General features: G+C 35.8%; 1 protein-coding gene across 6 annotated transcripts in view; it reads left to right on the top strand.

Annotated features, from left to right (window-relative positions):
• Nucleotides 1-22,491, top strand: part of ARAP2 (ArfGAP with RhoGAP domain, ankyrin repeat and PH domain 2) — a 175,964-nt gene that overhangs the window by 10,790 nt on the left and 142,683 nt on the right. For all 6 annotated transcript variants that reach the window (XM_073237750.1, XM_073237753.1, XM_073237752.1 and 3 more), the window contains exons 2-5: nt 3,805-4,869; nt 19,359-19,417; nt 20,480-20,556; nt 21,250-21,341. In XM_073237750.1, coding sequence (XP_073093851.1) covers nt 3,962-4,869; nt 19,359-19,417; nt 20,480-20,556; nt 21,250-21,341 — 1,136 coding nt within the window. In that variant the 5' untranslated portion in view covers nt 3,805-3,961. The remainder of the gene's footprint in view (nt 1-3,804; nt 4,870-19,358; nt 19,418-20,479; nt 20,557-21,249; nt 21,342-22,491) is intronic.

Raw genomic sequence — 22,491 nt, forward strand, 5'->3', positions numbered from 1 at the left:
AACCATGTCTGTAATGCTAATTATTTGTACATTCTCTAAACACGTACTACTTAGGTATCATGCTCTGTGTTTGTAAATAAGTAATTGGGCATTTAACTGAGTAGCCTATATGAACTAGTCACCATCTTGGCAGAGTTATTTATTATGGGATAATAAAAGAATAATTATAATGGCAAACACTTACTTCACATTTGTTGTGTGCATTGGTGTTGTGAATGCCTTACAACAGCCCTATGAAGTAGGTGCTGTTATTGCTATTTACCTGATGAGGAAACTGAGACACGGAGAGGTGACAATATTTGTCTGAGGTCACAAAACTAATAAGTGGAGAAACTGGGATTTGGTCCAGGTTGTCCAGCTTCAAAATCTGACTTTTGCATTGCACTATGCCACTTCTGTAGGTTACTATGGTGTGAATAGAATGTGATTAAGTGCTCCAAGAAGTCAGTGCTGTTGAAATGTAGAGAAGAGAATTTATTTCTTGTTCAGTGAAGTTGTGAAGAAAATGGTAATTGAGTCAGACTTCAAAAAGTGAGGATTTCGTCTGGGGGAAGGTAATGACTAAAGATGAGAGTAAATAATTATAATCATGGAAGTGAATGTTTACAAAGCATTGTTTTAAGTACTAAGCACTGTTTTAACACTTCTGATGGGTTATCTCTATCTTCAGCACTGAGGTACCTTTGAGCATTTCCAGTCTGTGGGTAAGGAAACAGGCATGCTGACATGTGCCTCTGTTTACACTGCTAGGAAGTAGAGGAAGTTGCATTTGAGTTTGACTCCAGATGTGTGGGCAATGTGTTGGGAAGAGCATTCCATCCTAGGAGAGGAGAGTGATGAGCTTAATGATGAGTGGGATGGTCTAAAGCATATTTGGGGATAGTGGGAATTCAAAACTGTAATTAAAATATTGTTGCACATCCCAGTCATCTTTGGGGTGTGTTACAAATAGTTTCCTGGGCCTGTTATCGGCAGTTGTTGCTGTACAGCAGATTCATGTATCAGTACCTGGAGAACCACTGACCTAGAGCACAGTTTGCCTGCCCATGTGCCCAAGTGGAGACCATTTATGGAGGGCTTTGATTTCATGGTAAGGAATTTGAACATGGTAGACTTAGAGAGTGAGGCATGTCCATCTCTTTGCATGTGATGATGTGCCTGTGGGCTTGAAGCCTCTACAGAAAGAACCAGATTTGTGAATACCCTTGGGTGGTCAGACAGTTAAAAAGTTGGTGATTAGAGGATGGAGCTGACATGAAAGTACAGAGAGGATTGTAGGGCCTGTGGGAGGGAACTTTTTATAAATTATGAAAAGAGTTGGGTTCATTAGCCACATTCAACATGTTGACAGCAGAGAGAAGTGGTTTTGGGTAGCACATTTGGCCATTTGGTATATCTTTCCTTGACTAGCCACCCAGGATACATGTGTATATAAAGGGAAGGAAAGGGCTTTGTGTGTTAAAACATATATGCACACACATCAAAAAAAACTAACAATGGGCCTCTCTACCACTTTTCCTATCCCTACCTACCTCTCTCCTATCCCTTAAACGTGTTCCCAGCACTTTGCAATGTACTAGGCCCTAATTATAAATGCATATGGGGAAGGGAGTGATTCATTCTGTTTTAAAGGATCGATAGGAAGCTTTCCCAGAGGAGGTAATAACTGCCTATTCAGAATTTCAAATACTGCACAAAGTTTTGCAAAATGTTTAGATTTGCAAGCAGATGTAGCATGTGCAAATTAAATAGTTTATTAATGATAATTACTAAAAATAAGCAAAAGTGAGGAAGGATGTTGGTAGAATGTTTGGCACAGGTTGAACTTGACCCTGGAGTCAATACATAGGAATCCTACCTTGCAGGAAATATGTACATGGTATGATATCTGGCACATAATTGCTATTTACATCAGTAGTAGCTGTTATTATTATTACTGTTAGATCTAGACCAGGCTGTGGTATGGAACTATATGGAACTTAGAGTTTATCCTGTTGAGGGTGTGGAGTGACATGCTAAATTTGGATTTTCAGTAGTTCACTGACACATGGAGATTGGCCTGAGGGATTTGTTCAGAGACTGTTGAAGTAATACAGGCAAGAGATATAATGAGGGTCTAAACTGTGGCAAGGACAGTGAGGATGGAGGAATGTATTAGTCAGTTTGCGCTGTTGTGACAAAGTACTCCAGACTGCTTGGCTTAACAAAAAGACTATATTCTCACAGTTTCCAGGACCGGGAAGTCGCACTGTCAAGGGACAGCCAATTTGACGACACAAGAATTATTTCCATCTTGTGATATGCAAAACAATTAGATAATGTATTCATTTATAAAATGTATAGAATTAAGAGTGGTATATCTGAGAATTAGTTTTGTATTTGGTGTTGAGGTTTAACTCGCTGCTTTTTTTTTCCTGACGTTTGTCATTTTGAGTGGGACCCAGGGAAACTTTACTGACAGATGCCTTTCCTGCCTCTGATCTCGTTTGTACTTTTATTTCTGTGCCCGTCTAGTGCTACCTGAATGCGGTGTGTGCTTTTCCTTTTTTGGCATACCTGTTTGTCAGTATTTGCTGAAACTTTCTAATAGTTGAGACAATATTATGGGTTGTTGACATGTCAGACAAACTGTATCTGAGTTTTGCCTTTCAGAGAGCTGTGTTAAGATGTGATTTCCAGCAACACAACACCAGGACTTGTTCAGATAAATTTACCTTGTTTGGGTGTGTGTCATTTTATTACTTCAGTATATGGATATTATGCATATTCTGTGCTGTGTTCTTTTAATTGAAGCAGAAGGTAGAGAAATTTGCACATATCCATACATTTTCACAAACTGAGCATAGCCATATCAGCAGCACCTAGATAAGTTGACTTCTTAAAAATTTTAGTGATGTTGTTTGGAAGAAAAAGGAAGCTATGTGAATCTGCTGGGCAAAAAGGAAAATGAGACCTTTAAACTTTTTCCTTTTACTTTCGTATTAGTTTATTTCCTGTTATTTAAGAATGTATTTAAGAATGAATGAGTTATTCATCTAGTCTTATCTTGTATATAAATGTTGTATATATAATGCTACTTTTTTGAAACAAAAATTACTGACCCAAGAAATATGTTCTAACTACTTTTTAAGAGTCTTTGAATAAAAGGTATTAAAGGGGAAAGTTGTTCATATCTAGTAATTATTAAGAAAAATTATCAACAATTTGGATATTCTTTCAATGCCTTGTGGAGATATTTAATTCTAATTCTTATGCTCTATTTTCTATTTACTATTTGTTTAGAGCCCAGAACTGGAAAGTTATCTCTTAGCTCTTGGGTTTTGTCCAGTAGATGATAACCCCATTGGTAATGGTTCTGTTGCCCTGTAAGACATTAATCAGTTTAGGAAAAAAAGAAAATATAACCTACGCATCTTTTCTAACACTTAAAAAAAAGTCTTTTCTGATGAACTATATAAACCTGTTCCCAAATGCTCTTGGAACCAGCCTTACCATTTTATTGATTCCCTCTTTTATTGATGACTTAAATAAAATAATTGACACATGTTCATTTTATATTTGTGTGAAAGTCATTTTTTACCTTGGTGAAAATTATCCCTTGATACTACCATAACATTTCTGTTCCTGCACCTTCATCCTTTACCTAGGAATTGATTTCTTAGAGCGTACAAAGTAATGCCGAAGAGTCGAAACTCACAGTGAACAAAAGTCAAATTATCCTTATTACTGTCATATCACAGAAAGCTTATAAAACTAGGTTTTAATTACTAAAATGTTCTAAAAATTAATTTTCTTTTTTTCCAGGCTTAAGCACACAGACATTTATTGTGGAGAAAATAACATTTTGAGATATTTTTCTTTTTTCAAGTAATAAAGGAAAAATCAGTACAGACGTGCACTCTCCTGTTTGTACTTCATTGTGCTGCTTTTTGTAACTCAGCTTAGTAATGAAGCCACCATTATGTCCTCAGTCAGTGAAGTAAATGTTGACATCAAGGATTTCCTAATGAGCATTAATTTGGAGCAGTATCTCTTACACTTCCGTGAGTTTGGTTTTAATACTGTGAAGGACTGTGCAGCAGTAAATGACAACGTGCTACACAAACTTGGAATATCACCTACAGGACACCGTAGGAGGATACTTAAACAATTACAGATCATCTTGTCAAAAATGCAAGATATTCCAATATATGCAAATGTTCATAAAACAAAGAAGAATGATGGGATTTCAAAGGATTGCCGCACTCCATCTTCTGATCAGAATACCTGCATAGTACTTTCAGATTCAGGTAGTTTTCAGACACCTAGCCCAATGCTATCTGAGACTGTTACAAAAAATCTTGATCAAAATGATGTCAGTGTGGAAAATAGCCAGTCTCCTAAATCAGATGATAAGCTGTCTCTTCCCAAGCACATTTTTCCCATTCCAGAAGGAGAACCACATCTGAATTTGGGTTCTTTTCAAGATTCCTTATTTGGTAGTGAAAATATTAAAATGGAATCTTTGATAACAAAGAAGACTATGGATTGCACAACTGAAGAAGAACAAACGCAGCAAGTTGATTTGATCTCAGGAAATGTGAGCAAGCTTCCCAGGGCAGACTCTGAATGCCTTCCTTCCCTTGGCTTTTCAGTATCAGAAGCAAATTCTGGAAATGGGGCTAATGGTTTATTAGAAAAATCAGTACCGTCCCCATTCTTCCAATTTCAAGGAGAAATGGTTGTAAATGATTTGTATGTTCCATCATCACCAATCCTAGAACCTATGAGAACTCGGAGCAAGTTGGTTTCAAGACCATCTCGATCTTTTCTGCTAAGGCATCGACCTGTACCAGAGATCCCAGGGTCGGCGAGAGGAATTTCAGGGAGGTAAGATTTTTTATATAAGCTGTAAGTATTCAGTTTGAGGGAATTTAGTTATTGTTAACAATTGTATTTTTAGTGTTCCTTTCTAAATGTGACTTATATTAATTTACCTAAATCAACCAGCTTTTTCTTCCTTCTCTGTCAAAGCTTTTTTTATGCCACTTCTCTGTTCATTATTTCCCAGAGTCTGTTTCCAACTTATAAATGCCTGGCTTTCTCCTGTTTAACTGGGGAGGAGTCCCTTCCCTTAATTCTGCCTGGATATTCCTTCCTCTACCTTCCTCCATACCTGGTGTTATATTATTCCATGAGTTCTTGTATTTGAATTGCTGAGTTTGTCTCCCCACTGGATTGTTTTTTTGGCAGGGACCATGTTTCTAATGTTTGAATCTCTACTGTCTGGAACAATGCTTGGCATGAATTAATAATTCATCACATCTCATGAACACCAACTTGGTACGAGTCACTGTGAAAGGTGCAAAGGAGGTAGAAATGTAGAAGCTTGAAGTGTAGTGTAGAAGACAGATGTAAAAAGATGATAGCAATACAGTATGAACCCAGATTCCCTGGAGACTGGAATTCTGTAGAGGGGCCCTACCAGCATGTCCAGTCATTGGTACCCTGAGGTAACTATGGCCTGTAAGAGGAGCTGACTTACAGCAGGGAGAGCTTTTATCCCATTCTTAAAGTTACATCTAAAGTAGTTGTGGTTTTCTCCAGGGTTGTGGTGGGATATTTTTTTTCCCTCAAAGCTAACACTTGTCTTTTCTGGGAATCAGGAGGCTGTTGAAATTTGACTGCTGCTGTGGCACTCAATGCAATTCCAGATTTGCACTCGTGTGTAGGCTCTAGACTGGCAGTCATGTAGGATCCTCCTATCCTCTGTATCCACTCTGTCTGCCTGCTGGTTCTCTTCTTCTTAGGCACCTTTGGTATTTACAGAGCAAAATTTTGGTTATATTTGTCAGAGAAAATATGGTGGTTTACAATACTATATTAATTTAAGTACCTCCCGTCAGAGCATAAACCCTTTGAAGGCAGAATCCCTAATGCCTTGCCAATAGCAATGTCCAGTTTTCTAGGGAATCAGTAGTTTTAATGTCATTTATTAAATACCTAGTTGCTAGTTTGCTTTATAATTTTCCATCAGTTATCTAATTCTCATGATGGCCCTGTTAATTAGATACTATTCATCCATTTTCTTAGGAGGTAATTGAGCCTTAGATTAATTTAACCCTTTTTCTTAACTGCTCATTAGTAACTATTAAAAATGTTGATTGTGTATATGCATACACACACATGTATATATAACAATTGCATATATATATATGCATATATAAATAGTAATATTTTATAGGACTGAAGATCACCAACCTTTGTGTGACACTTCAGCTTAAAATAGTTTGCTAATTTTAAATGATTAAAAGAAAATACCCAAGGAGGGTCTGCTATGAGTGCACACATTAAAACCCTCTTTGCCGGAACAGAATCCTTTTGGGAGCCATAAGGATAACTTCAAATAAGAAACATTTGGCTTAAGTTTTAATGAGCCTTTAACATAAGGCTTAAGTCTTAAACAGCATGTACTATTTTTCATAAATTTTGAGACTTTGATGTTCATTTAGTTGAATATAAGCTTTGTATCATATGAAAGGCTTGTTATTCACATTGTGACTGGGAGTCCTTGAAAATGAGAATTGAAATAATGTTAAAATCAGCAGTAAATAATTGAGTACTAGCTGCATGATAGCATGCCCAGTTACCCATTGTAACCTTTCTTCTTTGATTATGGCTGTAAATGGTAAGTGCAACTGTAGGGTTCAAATCATAAAATAAGAAAGTAAAATAAATAATTTTCAAACTTCCCTGTTTATTTCTCTTTGTGGTTCTCAGCTGAATTGCAAATAGTAATTTAGGATTTTAAAGTGTTACAATATAACCTAAAAAATAAAATTGTGGATAATATAATTGGAGATTCTGGCTAATGAGGTAACAACTAAATGATATTTAGTGCATTCCTTGATGTACCAAATAAAAGTATTTCCTTGGGACCAGTGCTTTTAACATAATTTCTTTACTAGTTAAAACATTTCATGTTATCTGTTTAAAAAATGTGCTGGTGTGATTTCCTGCTCTGAAACCCTTTGTTTCTCTCCCACCAGACATGCACTGCCCTCACTCCACCAGTCCCCACTCCCTTTCTAACGTGTTTGACACAGTTGACTCTCCAGTCAAATAGATTGGCTTTGTCCTTGCTTTGAGTTTCTGTCCTGATTCCTGCCTGCTCTTTTTCTCAGGAAGGCTGTGTAGGGTGGGGCTCTGCTGGACAAAGACCCTCAGGATCTCTTTTTTAACTACTCTTTCCTGAAGAGCCAGCTCCATCCTTTATCACCTTCACCTGGAGGTCTCCCATGGGGGCCTCAAAGCAGGAAGCCAGTCCCACTGCCATCTTGCCATGTGCCTGGAGTTATAGGTTCTCCTGTGATCCTTCTAGATGGGTCCCCTTAGTGCTCCAGGTAGGAAGGAACAGATAGCTTTCAGCTGCTGAAGAGGTCTACGTTTCTTATACTGCTCCCCAGTTTAATAATTTCCATACATCATTCATGCAACTATTTTATCTTGCGCACAAGTCACAAAGCCCTCTCTTGTAGGTGTTGTGGCTCTGAATGTTTTTGGGGAAGGGAAAATAAGGAAGCAGAGTCATGGGGAGGAGGACAGTGTGCACGGCTGTACTGTGATTGGAGTGCATCTGTCCTAGCTCATTAAGAGACTAAGGCACAGCATTAACTATTGAGGGCTTTTCAGAAGTTTGAAATCTAAACCTGAAGACTCTAGCCTTCTTTGAACATTTTATTAAAAATAAAAATCACAGATAATTTGTTCTAGATATACACAGGATAATAAACATTAGAAATGGATAATGAGCAAAAACTGTACAGAAACAGAAGAAGCAAGTGCTAGCTGCATTGAATAAGAAAAACACAGAAACTCATCCTTTCCTTTTCATGTTCAAGAAAAACTTCACATTTCATGCTCTATCAGAAAAATGCTTAGCAATCTAAAATTCAGCATTTTGCCTTTAGAATTCTTTTATATAAATTCTATGAAAAAATAGAATGATTATTTCAATATTTGTAAAATTTAGACTGAACTCCTAAATAATAAAAATTTAAATAGTCAACAGTTTGATTTCTTCTTAGAGGATGAAGTTATCTCACTGCTCAATACCTTTTACAGGTAAAAAGACACTACAAGATACTTTTTTATTTTTCATAATTAAAAAGCACCACTTTGAGAAAATATATTTTGAGCTACAGATTTTTCTGGTTGATGAAAATAATTTTCATGATAGTGATTTATTATTTATTCTTATCCTAAGGACTATTTTTGGAACTTCATACATTAAGACTTAATTATCTATGGACTATAAATTTCACATTCTTGATTGGTACTGTAGTTAATACACTTACATGTTTTCTGCTATCAGATTTATGTGTTTTAGTTTAGATGTTATATAACTTAAAGGTAGCTTAAACTGCTGCCTAGCTATTGTGGCCTTTTTCTTTGGATTCAGTTGTGTAATGACCTGTAGTTAGTTTGTTATAGTCAGTCTGTTATGAATTATAAGTACTAAAGTTTTTTAAGCATTCTGTGACATTTCTGGTGTGTAATTATTATTTTTTTTTTGGTGTGGCTGTCTTATCTATGTAATAGGTAAGCATAGATCATAAAAGGAGATCTTTGATGTTAATTATCCTTTATGCCACTGCCTGTCTTGCAATTTAATTTTTTTAAATTTTTTTTGATTTTGGTATGCTTAAGCTACAATTACATGAAGGACGTTATGTTTACTAGGCTCCCCCCTTCACCAAATCCCCCTCACATCCCAGTTCACAGTCACTGTCCATCAACATAGTAAGATGCTGTAAAATCACTACTTGTCACCAAGTTCACAGTCACTGTCCTTCAACATAGTAAGATGCTGTAAAATCACTACTTGTCTTCTCTGTCTTGCACAGTCCTCCCCATGCCCCCCCAACACTATACATGCTAATCGTAATGCCCCCTTTCTTTTCTTCCTGCCCTTATCCCTCCCTTCCCACCTGTCCTCCCCAGTCCCTTTCCCTTTGGTAACTATTAGTCCATTCTTGGGTTCTGTGCTTCTGCTGCTGTTTTGTTCCTTCAGTTTTCTTTTGTTCTTATACTTCACATGTGAGTGAAATCATTTGGTACTTGTCTTTATCCGCCTGGCTTATTGCACTGAGCATAATACCCTCTAACTCCATCCATGTTGTTGCGAATGGTAGGATTTGTTTTTTTCTTATGGCTGAGTAATATTCCATTGTGTATATGTACCACATCTTCTTTATCCATTTATCTACTGATGGACATTTAGGTTGCTTTCATATCTTGGCTATTGTAAATAGTGCTGCGATAAACATAGGAGTGCATCTGCCTTTTTCAAACTGGAGTGCTGCATTCTAGGGTAAATTCCTAGAAGTGGAATTCCTGGGTCAAATGGTATTCTATTTTGAGCATTTTGCGGAACCTCCATACTGCTTTCCACAGTGGTTGAACTAATTTACATTCCCACCAGCAGTGTAGGAGGGTTCCCCTTTCTCCACAACCTCGCCAACATTTGTTGTTGTTTGTCTTTTGGATGGTAGACATCCTTACTGGTGTGAGATGATATCTCATTGTGGTTTTAATTTGCATTTCTCTGATGACTAGCGATGTGGAGCATCTTTTCATGTGTCTGTTGGCCATCTGAATTTCTTCTCTGAGAACTGTCTATTGAGCTCCTCTGCCCATTTTTTAATTGGATTATTTGCTTTTTGTTTGTTGAGGTGCGTGAGCTCTTTATATATTTTGGATGTCAACCCTTTATCGGATCTGTCATTTTCGAATATATTCTCCCATACTGTAGGATACCTTTTTGTTCTATTGATGGTGTCCTTTGCTGTAAAGAAGCTTTTTAGCTTGATATAGTCCCATTTATTCATTTTTGCGTTTGTTTCCTTTGCCCGGGGAGATATGTTCAAGAAGAGGTCACTCATGTTTTTGTCTAAGAGATTTTTTATGTTTTTTTCTAAGAGTTTTATGGTTTCATGACTTACATTCAAGTCTTTGATCCATTTCGAATTTACTTTTGTGTATGGGGTCAGACAGTGATCCAGTTTCATTCTCTTACATGTAGCTGTCCAGTTTTGCCAGCACCATCTGTTGAAGAGACTGTCATTTCCACATTGTATGTCCATGGCCCCTTTATCGAATATTAGTTGACCATATATGTTTGGATTAATGTTTGGAGTCTCTATTCTGTTCCATTCATCTGTGGCTCTGTTCTTGTGCCAGTACCAAATTGTCTTGATTACTGTGGCTTTGTAGTAGAGCTTGAAATTGGGGAGTGAGATACCCCCCACTTTATTCTTCCTTCTCAGGATTGCTTTAGTTATTCAGGGTCTTTGGTGTTTCCATATGAATTTTTGAACTATTTGTTCCAGTTCATTGAAGAAAGCTGTTGGTAATTTGATAGGGATTGCATTGAATCTGTATATTGCTTTGGGCAGGATGGCCATTTTGACGATATTAATTCTTCCTAGCCAAGAGCATGGGATGAGTTTCCATTTGTTAGTGACCTCTTTAATTTCTCATAAGAGTCTTATAGTTTTCAGGGTATAGGTCTTTCACTTCCTTGGTTAGGTTTATTCCTAGGTATTTTATTCTTTTTGATGCTATTGTGAATGGAATTGTCTTCCTGATTTCTCTTTCTATTAGTTTATTGTTAGTGTATAGGAAAGCAATAGATTTCTGTGTGTTAATTTTGTAGCCTGCAACTTTGCTGAATTCCGATATTAGCTCTAGTAGTTTCGGAGTAGAGTCTTTAGGGTTTTCTATGTACAATATCATGTCATCTGCAAATAGTGACAGTTTAACTTCTTCTGTACCAATCTGGATTCCTTATATTTCTTTGTTTTGTCTGATTGCCATGGCTAGGACCTCTAGTACTGTGTTAAATAGCAGTGGGGAGAGTGGGCATCCCTGTCTAGTTCCCGATCTCAGAGGAAAAGCTTTCAGCTTCTCGCTGTTCAGTATAATGTTGGCTGTGGGTTTATGATATATGGCCTTTATTATGTTGAGGTACTTGCCCTCTATACCCATTTTGCTGAGAGTTTTTATCATGAATGGATGTTGAATTTTGTCAAATGTTTTTTCAGCATCTATGGAGATGACCATGTGGTTTTTGTCTTTTTTTTTGTTGATGTGGTGGATGATGATGGATTTTCGAATGTTGTACCATCCTTGCATCCCTGGGATGAATCCCACTTGGTCATGGTGTATGATCGTTTTGATATGCTGTTGAATTCTGTTTGCTAATATTTTATTGAGTATTTTTGCATCTACATTCATCAGGGATATTGGTCTGTAATTTTCTTTTTTGGTGGGGTCTTTGCCTTGTTTTGGTATTAGGGTGATGTTGGCATCATAGAATGAGTTTGGGTGTATTCCCTCCTCTTCTATTTTTTGGAACACTTTAAGGAGAATGGGTATTATGTCTTCTCTGTGTGTCTGATAAAATTCCGAGGTAAATCCATCCGGCCCCAGGGTTTTGTTCTTGGGTAGTTTTTTGATTACTGTTTCAATTTCTTTGCTCGTAATTGGTTTGTTTAACTTTTGTGTTTCTTCCTTGGTCAGTCTTGGGAGGTTTTATTTTTCTAGGAAGTTGTCCATTTCTTCTAGGTTTTCCAGCTTGTTGGCATATAGGTTTTCATAGTAGTCTTTAATAATTCTTTGTATTTCTGTGGAGTCTGTTGTGATTTTTCCATTCTCATTTCTGATTCTGTTGATTTGTGTTGATTCTCTTTTTCTCTTAATAAGTTTGGCTAGAGGCTTATCTATTTTGTTTATTTTCTCAAAGAACCAGCTCTTGGTTTTGTTGATTTTTGCTATTATTTTATTCTTCTCAATTTTGTTTATTTCTTCTCTGATCTTTATTATGTCCCTCCTTCTGCTGACTTTAGGCCTCATTTGTTCTTCTTTTTCCAGTTTTGATAATTGTGATGTTAGACTATTCATTTGGGATTGTTCTTCCTTCTTCAGGTGTGCCTGGATCGCTATATACTTTCCTCCTAAGACTGCTTTCACTGCGTCCCACAGAAGTTGGGGCTTTGTGTTGTTGTTGTTGTTTGTTTCCATATTTTGCTGGATCTCCATTTTGATTTGGTCATTGATCTATTGATTATTTAGGAGCATGTTGTTAGGCCTCCATGTGTTTGTGATCCATTTTGCTTTCTTTGTAGAGTTTATTTCTAGTTTTATGCCCGTGTGGTCTGAAAAGTTGCTTTGTAGGATTTCAATCTTTTTGAATTTACTGAGGCTCTTTTTGTGGCCTAGTATGTGGTCTATTCTGGAGAATGTTCCATGTGCTCTTCAGAAGAATGTGTATCCTGTTGCTTTTGGATGTAGAGTTCTGTAGATGTCTATTAGGTCCATCTGTTCTAGTGTGCTGTTCAGTGCCTCTGTGTCCTTACTTATTTTCTGTCTGGTGTATCTGTCCTTTGGAGTGAGTGGTGTGTTGAATTCTCCCAGAATGACTGCATTGCATTCTATTTCCTCCTTTAATTCTGTTAGTATTTGTTTCACATATGTTGGTGCTCCTGTATTGGGTGCATGTATATTTATAATGGTTATATCCTCTTGTTGGACTGAGCTCTTTATCATTATGTAATGTCCTTCTTTATCTTTTGTTACTTTCTTTATATTGAAGTATATTTTGTCTGATCCTAGTATTGCAACACCTGCTTTTTTCTCTCTGTTGTTTGCATGAAATATCTTTTTCCATCCCTTGACTTTAAGTCTGTGCATGTCTTTGGATTTGAGGTGAGTCTCTTGTAAGCAGCCATATAGATGGGTCTTGCTTTTTTATCCATTCTATTACTCTGTGTCTTTTGATTGGTGCATTCAGTCCATTTACATTTAGAGTGATTATTGAAAGGTATGTACTTATTGCCATTGCAGGCTTTAAGTTTGTGGTCACCAAAGGTTCAAGGTTAGCTTCTTTACTATCTTACTGTCTAACTTGCTTACTGAGCTATTATAAACACGGTCTGGTGATTCTTTATTTCTCTCCCTGCTTATTCCTCTTCCTCCCTTCTTCATATGTTGGGTGTTTTGTTCTGTGCTCTTTTTAGGAGTGCTCCCATCTAGAGCAGTCCCTGTAAGATTCCCTGTAGAGGTGGTTTGTGGGAGGCAAATTCCCTCAACTTTTGCTTGTCTGGGAATCATTTAATCCCTCCTTCATATTTAAATGACAATTGTGCTGGATACAGTAATCTTGGTTCGAGGCCCTTCTGTTTCATTGCATTAAGTATATCATGCCATTCTCTTCTGGCCTGTAGGGTTTCTGTTGAGAAGTCTGATGATAGCCTGATGGGTTTTCCTTTGTAGGTGACCTTTTTTTTCTCTCTGGCTGCCTTTAATACTTTGTCCTTGTCTTTGATCTTTGCCATTTTAATTATTATGTGTCTTGGTGTTGCCCTCCTTGGATCCCTTGTCATGGGAGTTCTGTGTACCTCTGTGGTCTGAGAGGCCATTTCCTCCCCTAGTTTGGGGAAGTTTTCAGCAATTATTTCTTCAAAGTCACTTTCTATCCCTTTTTCTCTCTCTTCTTCTTCTGGTACCCCTATAATGCAGATATTGTTCTGTTTCGATTGGTCATTCAGTTCTCTTAAAATTCTTTCATTCCTGGATATCCTTTTATCTCTCTCTGTGTCAGCTTCTCTGCGTTCCAGTTCTCTGTTTTCTAGTCCATTAATGGTCTCTTGCATCTCATCCATTCTGTTTTGAAGTCCTTCCAGAGCTTGTTTTATTTCTGTATTCTCCCTCCTTAGTTCTTGCATATTTCTCTGCAAGTCCATCAGCATGGTTATGACTTTTGTTTTGAATTCTTTTTCAGGAAGACTGGTTAAATCTATCTCCCCAGTTTCCTTCTCAGGGGAAGATGTAGCAGATGTCAAAGCTGTCTAGGTTAATCTTGTTTGGATCAAATTTTTTTGCCTTTTTATGTTGATAGGTGCAATGGTGAGCTATTGACTTTCTGTCAGCTGGGAGAACCAAGTCTTTCCACTTCCTCCTGGCCTTTCTTTACCGGGACAACTGCGACCCCTAGTGGCTTGTGTTGGACAATTGCGTGTAGTCTGGGTCTCTGTATCTTGCCCGGCTGGTATTGAGGAAGCTTCCTTGCTGTGGGCATGACCAGCCTCAGGCTGCTGTTCTACTATGGCGGGGCCCCGGAGGGGTAATGGATGGGGGGCTGTTTGGCTGTTTACCTCAGAGCTGTTGCCCAGGGGGTTAGTGCGCCTGGAGTTCCCTGGCATTTCCAGCTGCTGGACTGTGACCCGGGATGCTTCCGTCCAGATGTGGCGTCCCTGTTCCTTTAAGACTTTCAAAAAGCACTTGGTTTTCTTTTTCACAGGGGCGCCAGCTTTGGGACCCGCTCCGAGGTCTTGCTGCCGTTTCCCTAGTTTCCAGCACTCCACGCATGCACTGTGTCTGCGCTCTGGTGCGGATGGCTAGGGCTGGGTGCTTAGCAGTCCTGCGCTCCCTCTCCCTCCCTGCTCTGACTCCTCTCCTCCCGCTGGGAGCTGGGGTGAGGGGTGCTCGAGCCCCGCCGGGCTGGGGCTTGTATCTTACCCCTTTCACCAGGTGCTGGGTTCTTGCAGGTGTGAATGTAGTCTGGCTGTTGTCATGTGTCTTCTGGTCTCTCTTTTAGGATTAGTTGTATTTGTTGTATTTTCAAAAATATGTATGTTTTTGGGAGGAGATTCCCACTGTTCTACTCATGCCGCCATCTTGGCTCCACCTCTGTCTTGGCAATTTTTATGATTAAATCTACGTGAAACAAAAAAAACCATCTCTAGTATGCTGACGAGTCACTTGGGTAATCAGAGTTATTTTTTCACAAGTTGATGTTGCAGTCAATTTTGGTTTTGAGATTTGTCCATATCAAAGCACATATTCTATGCATTAACTGCTCTATATTATTTTATTAAAAGGTAAAACACCACAGTTTATTCCCCTACTAGGTTAAAACTTTTTCACTATCACAACTGAAGAGTTTTCATGCTTTTTAAACTTAAAGAAACAAATGTGCACATTCAGTTTGCAAGGAAGACCAACCATTTTTTTTCTCTAGTAAAAATAATAATAGCAGATTCTTACTGTGTTTACATTGGATAGGACACACCTTAAGCTCTTTAAAAGTATTATTTCGTTACTTCTCATATTCCTAGGCAGCAAGACCTATTTTTATTCCGCTTCAATAAATGAGGAATCCAGTTCAGAGCTGTAAGTAACTTGACCAAGATCACGAAAGCATATTAACAGGAGGATAACTACCACTTTTCTTTATGGGTTTGTAATTTTTGCAGTTTAATCATGTTTAATATTTTAAATTTAAAAGTAATCTCAATTAGGATAACTGGTGGGAAAATAAAAGGGCAGAAGGAGGCAGACTGGAGGAAAGAACATGGACTTCTCACTTAAGGAAGAATTGACATTGAAGTTGACTTTGCCTCCTTTTAGCTGTGGGACTTGGGCTGGGAGAGCTTTCTTTCCTTATTGGTAGGATTAGGACACCAAGACCTACCTCATAGGGCTGTTATTAGATTGAGATGTTAGATGTAGCTATATAATTTCCTTACATTATGCTTTGGGCATAATATGCATTAGAATATAAAATATCTTGTGATAATTTATTCATAGATAAATGAGGATATAAATTGCTAATCAACAGTTTTCAGAACAATTTGTTTCCTGTATTGAGCCAGTCTTTCATCTACAATAGGTGAAATAAACTTGGGTGATAGATTTGGTAATCGCTTGCAGGTAGATATTGAGTATAAAAATAAAAAATCATCACATATTTTTACATTTCATATGACTAATAGTTAAACCAACAACATATAATGCTTTAAAATACCATTAATGGGTGTACTTAAAATAGTTTAAAGTCTTTTTTTTTTTTCATTTGTGTATATTTTTCAGTAAATTAAGGTTGAGTTTTTTAGTAAGCATTGTCGTTTAGAATATGGAACTAGACTGCCTGGGTTTGAATGCCCAGTTAGTTACTAATGATCTGTGTGACTGTGGGAAAGTCAGTTAACAGCTTTTGTGTGTCAATTTTCTTCTTAAAAAAATGCAGGTAATAATAGTTCTTACTAGGTTGTTTGTGAAGATACATTGTGTGTGTGTGTGTGTGTGTGTGTGTGTGTATAATTTTGAGACTTGTGTCTGACATGTAAATGCTTAATCAGAATTAGGAATATTTATTATTAGCAGAGATTACCAAAGATGTAGAAAATTTGAACACTGCTCTACTCAAGGGTACAAATCATTACTGTGTTCTTGTGTCAGAACAAATTTGAAGAAATAATTATAGTTGGTAACAGTATCAAGAATCTAGAGATGATGAACAAGGAGGAATTCCTCTGTAACTCTTTCGTAGAGTTGTTGTGCCCTTTTCTTGTGAAAGACACCTTCTATCCTGAATTTAAATAACAGTTATTTTCTTGCTTAAGTTTTTTTTTTTTACATCTTAAGTATATTCCAAACAGTATAGTTTTGACTGTTTTGTGAACTTAAGAAAAATATGCAATCATATAACAAATATTCTTTCAGTTAAGCTCATTTTGCTTAACTTTGAGACTCATCAGTGCTGATTGTTGTGGTTTATTTTTACTGCTGTATAGTATTCATCATATGGCTATACCATGATATTCATTCTGTTGATAAATATTTCATATTCTCAACATGGCCAGTATTTTACATTTAAATAATGTGTATGTATACACATAATGTAAATCAGCTTTATTTATATCTGATTTGCAAATAGTATAATAGACTCATTTTAAGAATACAGGTTGATGAGTTTTGGCAAACATATACACCCATGTGACCATCACAATATCACAATGTAGGACATTTCTATCAATTTCCAAAAATCTCTTTGGCCCATTATCAGTACATTACCATACCCTTTGCATCAGACTGATCTTATAAATTAGTTTTGCCTTCTCTAGAATTTCATATAAATGGAATCATACAGCAAGAAACATTTTGTGCCAATCTTTTACTCAACGTGGTGTTTTTGAGATGTACACATGTTGCTGCCTTTCAGTTTGCTGTTGTTGAATAGTGTGTGACTCACAGTTTGTTTCACTGTTTTCATGCTGACATACATTTGGGTGTTTTTTTCTTGGAGCATATCTATGTGCATGTCTGTTGTATATACCTAGGAGTAGAATTGCTGTGTCATAGGTAAGCTTATGTCTGTCCTTCCACCAGTACTACACTGATTTAATTCAGTAGTTTAGTCTAAATATTGAAATCGTATTATATAAATTTTCCAGTTTTATTCTGACATTCTAGGTTATTTGTATATGCATGTAAATTTTAAAGTCACTTTGTTAATTTCTATAAAAAAGCCTACTGAAATTTTGTTTGGGGTTATGTTGATTCTGTTTATCAGTTTGTGGAGAACTAACAACTTTGAGTCTTCCATTAACATGGTGTAACTTTATCTTCATTGTCTAATTTTACTCAACAATGTTTAATAGTTTTCAGTCTAGATTTTGCCCATATTTTGGTAAGTTTATCTCTTAGTACTTTTGTATACTGTTGTAAAAGTTGACTTTTCAAACTACTTTTCCAGTTGTTTATTGCTAGCATTTTGGAAAACTGTTGAATTTTTAAATAATTGCCTCTTATCCTGGGGCCTTGCCAGACTGACTTATTTGTTTGAGAAGTTTTTTTTGTAAATTCTTGAGGATTTTCTACTTAATTATTAGCTAACCTTCGGCATATAAGATACTTTCCTTTATGATATTCGTGCGTCTTATTTCTTTCACTTGTCATATTGTGCTGGCTGAGACCTCTGAGATAATGTGAATATAAGTAGTGCAAACAGACCTCTTTTTCTTACTCCCAATCTTAGGGGAAATCATTCAGTTTTTAACCATTAATTATGATGTAGGTTTTTCATAAATGCACTTTATTCAGTTGAGGAAATTTTCTTCTATTTCTAGTATGCTGAGAGTTTTTGTGATGAATAAATGTTGAATTTTGTCAATTGGCTTTTCTGGATCTGTTACAAGAATATAATTTTTCCCTTTATTTCCTTAGTGTGTTGAATTACGATTTTTCCAATGAAAACCAGCTTTTACTTTCCTGGGGGTAAATTTCATCTTGTTCTCTTGTATTGCCTTTTTTATATATTATTGAATTTGATTTGCTGATATTTTATTAATGGTTTTTGCATCTAAGTTTCTGAGGAATATTTATCTGTAGTTTTGTTTTTGATGATTTTGTATCAGTAATACTGGCTTTATAGAATGACCTGGGAAGTAGTCCCTCTTTCCTTATTTTCTGAAAAAGTTTGTGTGGGATTCCTATTATTTCCTCCTTAAATGTTTTATGGAATTTAACAGTGAAATATCAGGGCCTAGACTATTTGAGGGTAGGTGATAAATTACTAAATTAAATTTCTCTAACAGATACAGGGATATTGAGACTTTCTATTTATTCTTTGTGTCATATTTGATAATGTGTAGCTCAAGTTTTTCCATTTCATTTAAATTGTTGAGTTTATTGGCATAAATTTTTTTTAATAATCTGTAATTACCCCTTTATGTTTGTAGGATTTATAGTGATGTCCTCTCCTTCATTTCTGATATTAATTTATTCCTCTGGCTCACTTTTATTTTCCTTCCCTGAGGTTTAATAATTTTATTGCTCTTCAGAGAACCAGCTTTTGGTTACAATGATTTTTAAATTTTGCTCCTATTCTGTTTCATTGGTTTCTACTCTTTTTCTATATCCTTGCTTGTAGTTACTTTAGCATATATATATTTAAGAGAGGTAAAGAACACTGTCATGAACCTTACATTTAGATGGGAAAGCAGTAGAACTCTTTCATAGAGTGGTTAGGTATTCATTTCCCTCTGTTCCTCCAGTGTTTTCCTTTGTCATTGCTACGTATCTGTAATATCTCCCTCCTAAGGCTGTAAGAACTTTGAGAAAATGTCTTGTGTATTTTTCACTCAATATTACAAAGCTGATGACAGAAAAACTACATAAATACCAACATCTAGTTAGAAAATTAGTTTCTCACAGGAGTATGGCTAACAGTTTTTAGATTCTTTTATGTGCATACTAGCATTGGGCAAATATATTTATTTACTTTTCTGTACTTGAAATAGGAGAAGCAAACATTTGTAATATCCAATGAAATCTCTTTCCTTTAAGCCTATTTAGAGAAATACATTTGTGGAATTTGGCCGTTCTGTTTAATTAAAATCAAACTTACTTTTGAGTACTGTTTTTTTCTACTGAAAATAATCTATGTCTTCATAATTAATCCTTTTACTTAAGATAGTAATGTATCTATTTTTACCTGTCTGTTTTAATTTATGTACTTTTCCCTTTGCTTTAAGCTATTTCCGTGAGAGAAGAAATACTTCTACCTCATCTGGGAAGTCTGTGACACAGCAAAGTGAGTCTCAGCTTTTAAAGTGTCTGTAAAAAGTCATTTGAGAGTCTTAAGTGTGTTAAAAAATGGGATCAAACAGGCAGCCCACCTGTAGAATAGGGAATAATGGGAATAAGCATCTGCTAAGGTCCAAAGTACTTCAGACACTTTAAAGGTGAGTGAATAAAAGACAGTAATATCTACTCAAACTCCTGGAAATTATATGCTCATGTAAAAATACTTTTTTGTACAGGCTTCATTTATCATTAGTCACATTCAAAGGCGTTTTAACTAAATTAAGTGGTTTCTGACAGTCTGGCCACAGGACATAGATTTATGGAATGTAATTTTGCCATGGTAACAGGAAAGGGCTGACATTGCTTTGGTAAATTGATCATTGACAGAGCATTTTCTTTCATTTTGAAAATCTACTTCTACAAGTTTAGGAACATTCTTTTTAACAGTAAGATGTCAAGTATTTGGTTACTGAATCTTAAGAAAAATTTTGCCATAGCAGAAAATGCAAGTGTTTAGAATTCTTCCTTGAAGATTGGTGTGATTTAAGGATGTTGGAAATTCTCTTGAAATTATTTACAGATGTGTCAGTAGCTATAGTATTAGATTATATTAAGTGGATTCTGGTATTTGAGTGTAATGACAGTCATTACAATAGTGAACTTTCAATAATTATTGAAAATTATAGTAGAATTAAGATAAATTTTCTGTCATTAATACTATTTAGGAATTAACATAAATCTCAACAGGACAATTTCCATTGTATGTGGGAAAGGTGCTTAGTTATATTAATGTGGATCTTAGAGTTTACAAAGGACATATGAAAAGTTACATTTTAAGAAACAGTGAGCTCTATGTCTTGGTTGTGAAGTAAGGGGTATTTACAGTGAGCACTGCATCAAGAAGACCATGGGGAGAGTTTATTGGAGATAAGAATTATGAGCATAATTTTGGACTGTCAGAATAAAGCTGAAGTTGTGATTATTGCTATAAAATAATTAAACATGTCTTTTTAAAAATATTTAACTTTATTCACATCTTTCCATTATCATCCTATAATTCCTCCAAAAGATTCAAATGAGGAGAATTCATCTTCTATTTTTCCTTATGGAGAGACCTTTCTCTTCCAGAGACTAGAAAATTCTAAGGTTAGTCCCATACTTTTTTTTTCCCCCATGTTCAATTCTTCACTCTTCTATCTATATTTGCCTCTTCATATTCTATAAGCTGTTTGAATATGTTATACTGAAGGACTTTCCAGTCAGTAAAATTCTGTTTAGCAAGATCATGGCAAATTTATATCTTTAAATATGTATCACAAAAACATTTCAGTTTGATTTCAAGAATGGAGGACAGTGGGTTTTTCAAGATTTGCCACAAGACAAGCTACTTAAAAAGAAAGAAGACGACAAACTCCCATAGAAAGCAAGCAAACAAAAAACTCCCTAGATTTTGCTTTGCTTTGTACCTAAATACAGTCTTCTGGCTATTTACATATCTTAATTATTCAGCCTCTCACTTGGTCCTTCCTCTCCAGTATTTGTGTTCCTTTGGTATTTTATTTATTAGTCATACTAAAAGAGAAGTTGGAAGACACAAGAGGAAAAGTAAAAAAAAATTTGTTCTTGGTTAGCATGTTTTGTATATCTTAGTTGAAACAATCCATTATTAATGATTTAAATAGGTATCAAAAGGCTACTGTTTATTAAAGTCTCCCTAATTCATTGTTTTTCCTGAAAATTGATCTAAACAATTAGATATTTGTTTAATAAAACTAACTACAGATATTGTGGATCTTTGTAGCATATTACTACCCTAAAAAATACTTTTTTTTAAAATAGAAAAAGTCTATAAAGAATGAATTTTGGACCAGTGAAAAAACACTCAAGAGGGAAACAACCACTGAAAGAAACTCTTTTTTTGTCAAATCAAGGTATGAGTTTATGATTGATGATGATTCTTTTGAGTAGAATGTTATATAATGTTGACTTCTTGCTCATATTTCTAAGAAAATAATTTATAAAAGTTCAAATCTTTCTAAATGTTTCAATAACAGCACTCATTTTAATAATTGAATTTAGAAACTATAAATAGAGCATATAGTGGTATTCCGTAACAGATTACTTTTGTCTTTTCCTGATTGAAACCAAAGTGGCAAATATGTGGTGACCATTATTGCATTTCAAAGATGAGAAGTCATGTGTTGATGTGGGACAGTGCAAGAAATATCACTATATGAGGTGCAGAATTTGAACAAATGTAATGTTATCTTTTTTATTGTAAGTTCAGCACTGATGAGTGTCTTGATAATTATCCACTTACTGCGATCATACATGAAATTAAGTTTGTGAGGCACCAACTTACATTTAATTTTTTTCTCAGCCTTGTTAGGACTTGGTGTACTGCATCTTTACCTGATGTTCCTTTTATCTTCTGTTTTATCCTTCATTTTCCAAGGCTAACATTTTTGTGGGTTTCCTTAAATTGAATCTAAATAATTGAGTATCAGTAAGCATTTCATGTGAGCATATTATAATGCAAAGTCTGAAAGAAGCCAGGTTAAAATCATTCTTTAAGGAACTAATGGTTTTTAGAACAGTATCCAAAAGGATGTAATTTGACCGCTAGGCATATCTGTTTCACTGATTGGCAAAAAACTTCTTTGTAATGAGTTTTATTATACATAAATGGCTAAGTGAATCTATTTTTTCATTCCTTAAACCTATAGCAATATGCTTAGCCATTATGAATGCATTCCATTAAATAGTGTGTTATATAACATTTACCTTCTGAGTGTATTCTGACCCCTTCTCATTTTCTAGCTTACAATGTAATGTAATTTTCCTCAGTAGGGTTGCAAAATAGTAGTAAAAGGTCTAACCCATCATATACTCCCTGTTTTATTATGATGGAGCATAACATCCTTGGAGTTGATTAATGGGAGAGCTAGAGAAGGGACAAATTTGGAAGCAAGATCTAAAAGCAGATGAGTTAGTGGTTCATAAGGTTTTCAGGGACTAGAGGTTGGGCTTGCTACTTAATGGTGCTGGTAAAGATGTTCAATTGTGATACAAAGAATACAG

This window comes from Manis javanica, chromosome 5 (genome assembly GCF_040802235.1).
Source record: "Manis javanica isolate MJ-LG chromosome 5, MJ_LKY, whole genome shotgun sequence".
NCBI lineage: Eukaryota > Metazoa > Chordata > Mammalia > Pholidota > Manidae > Manis > Manis javanica.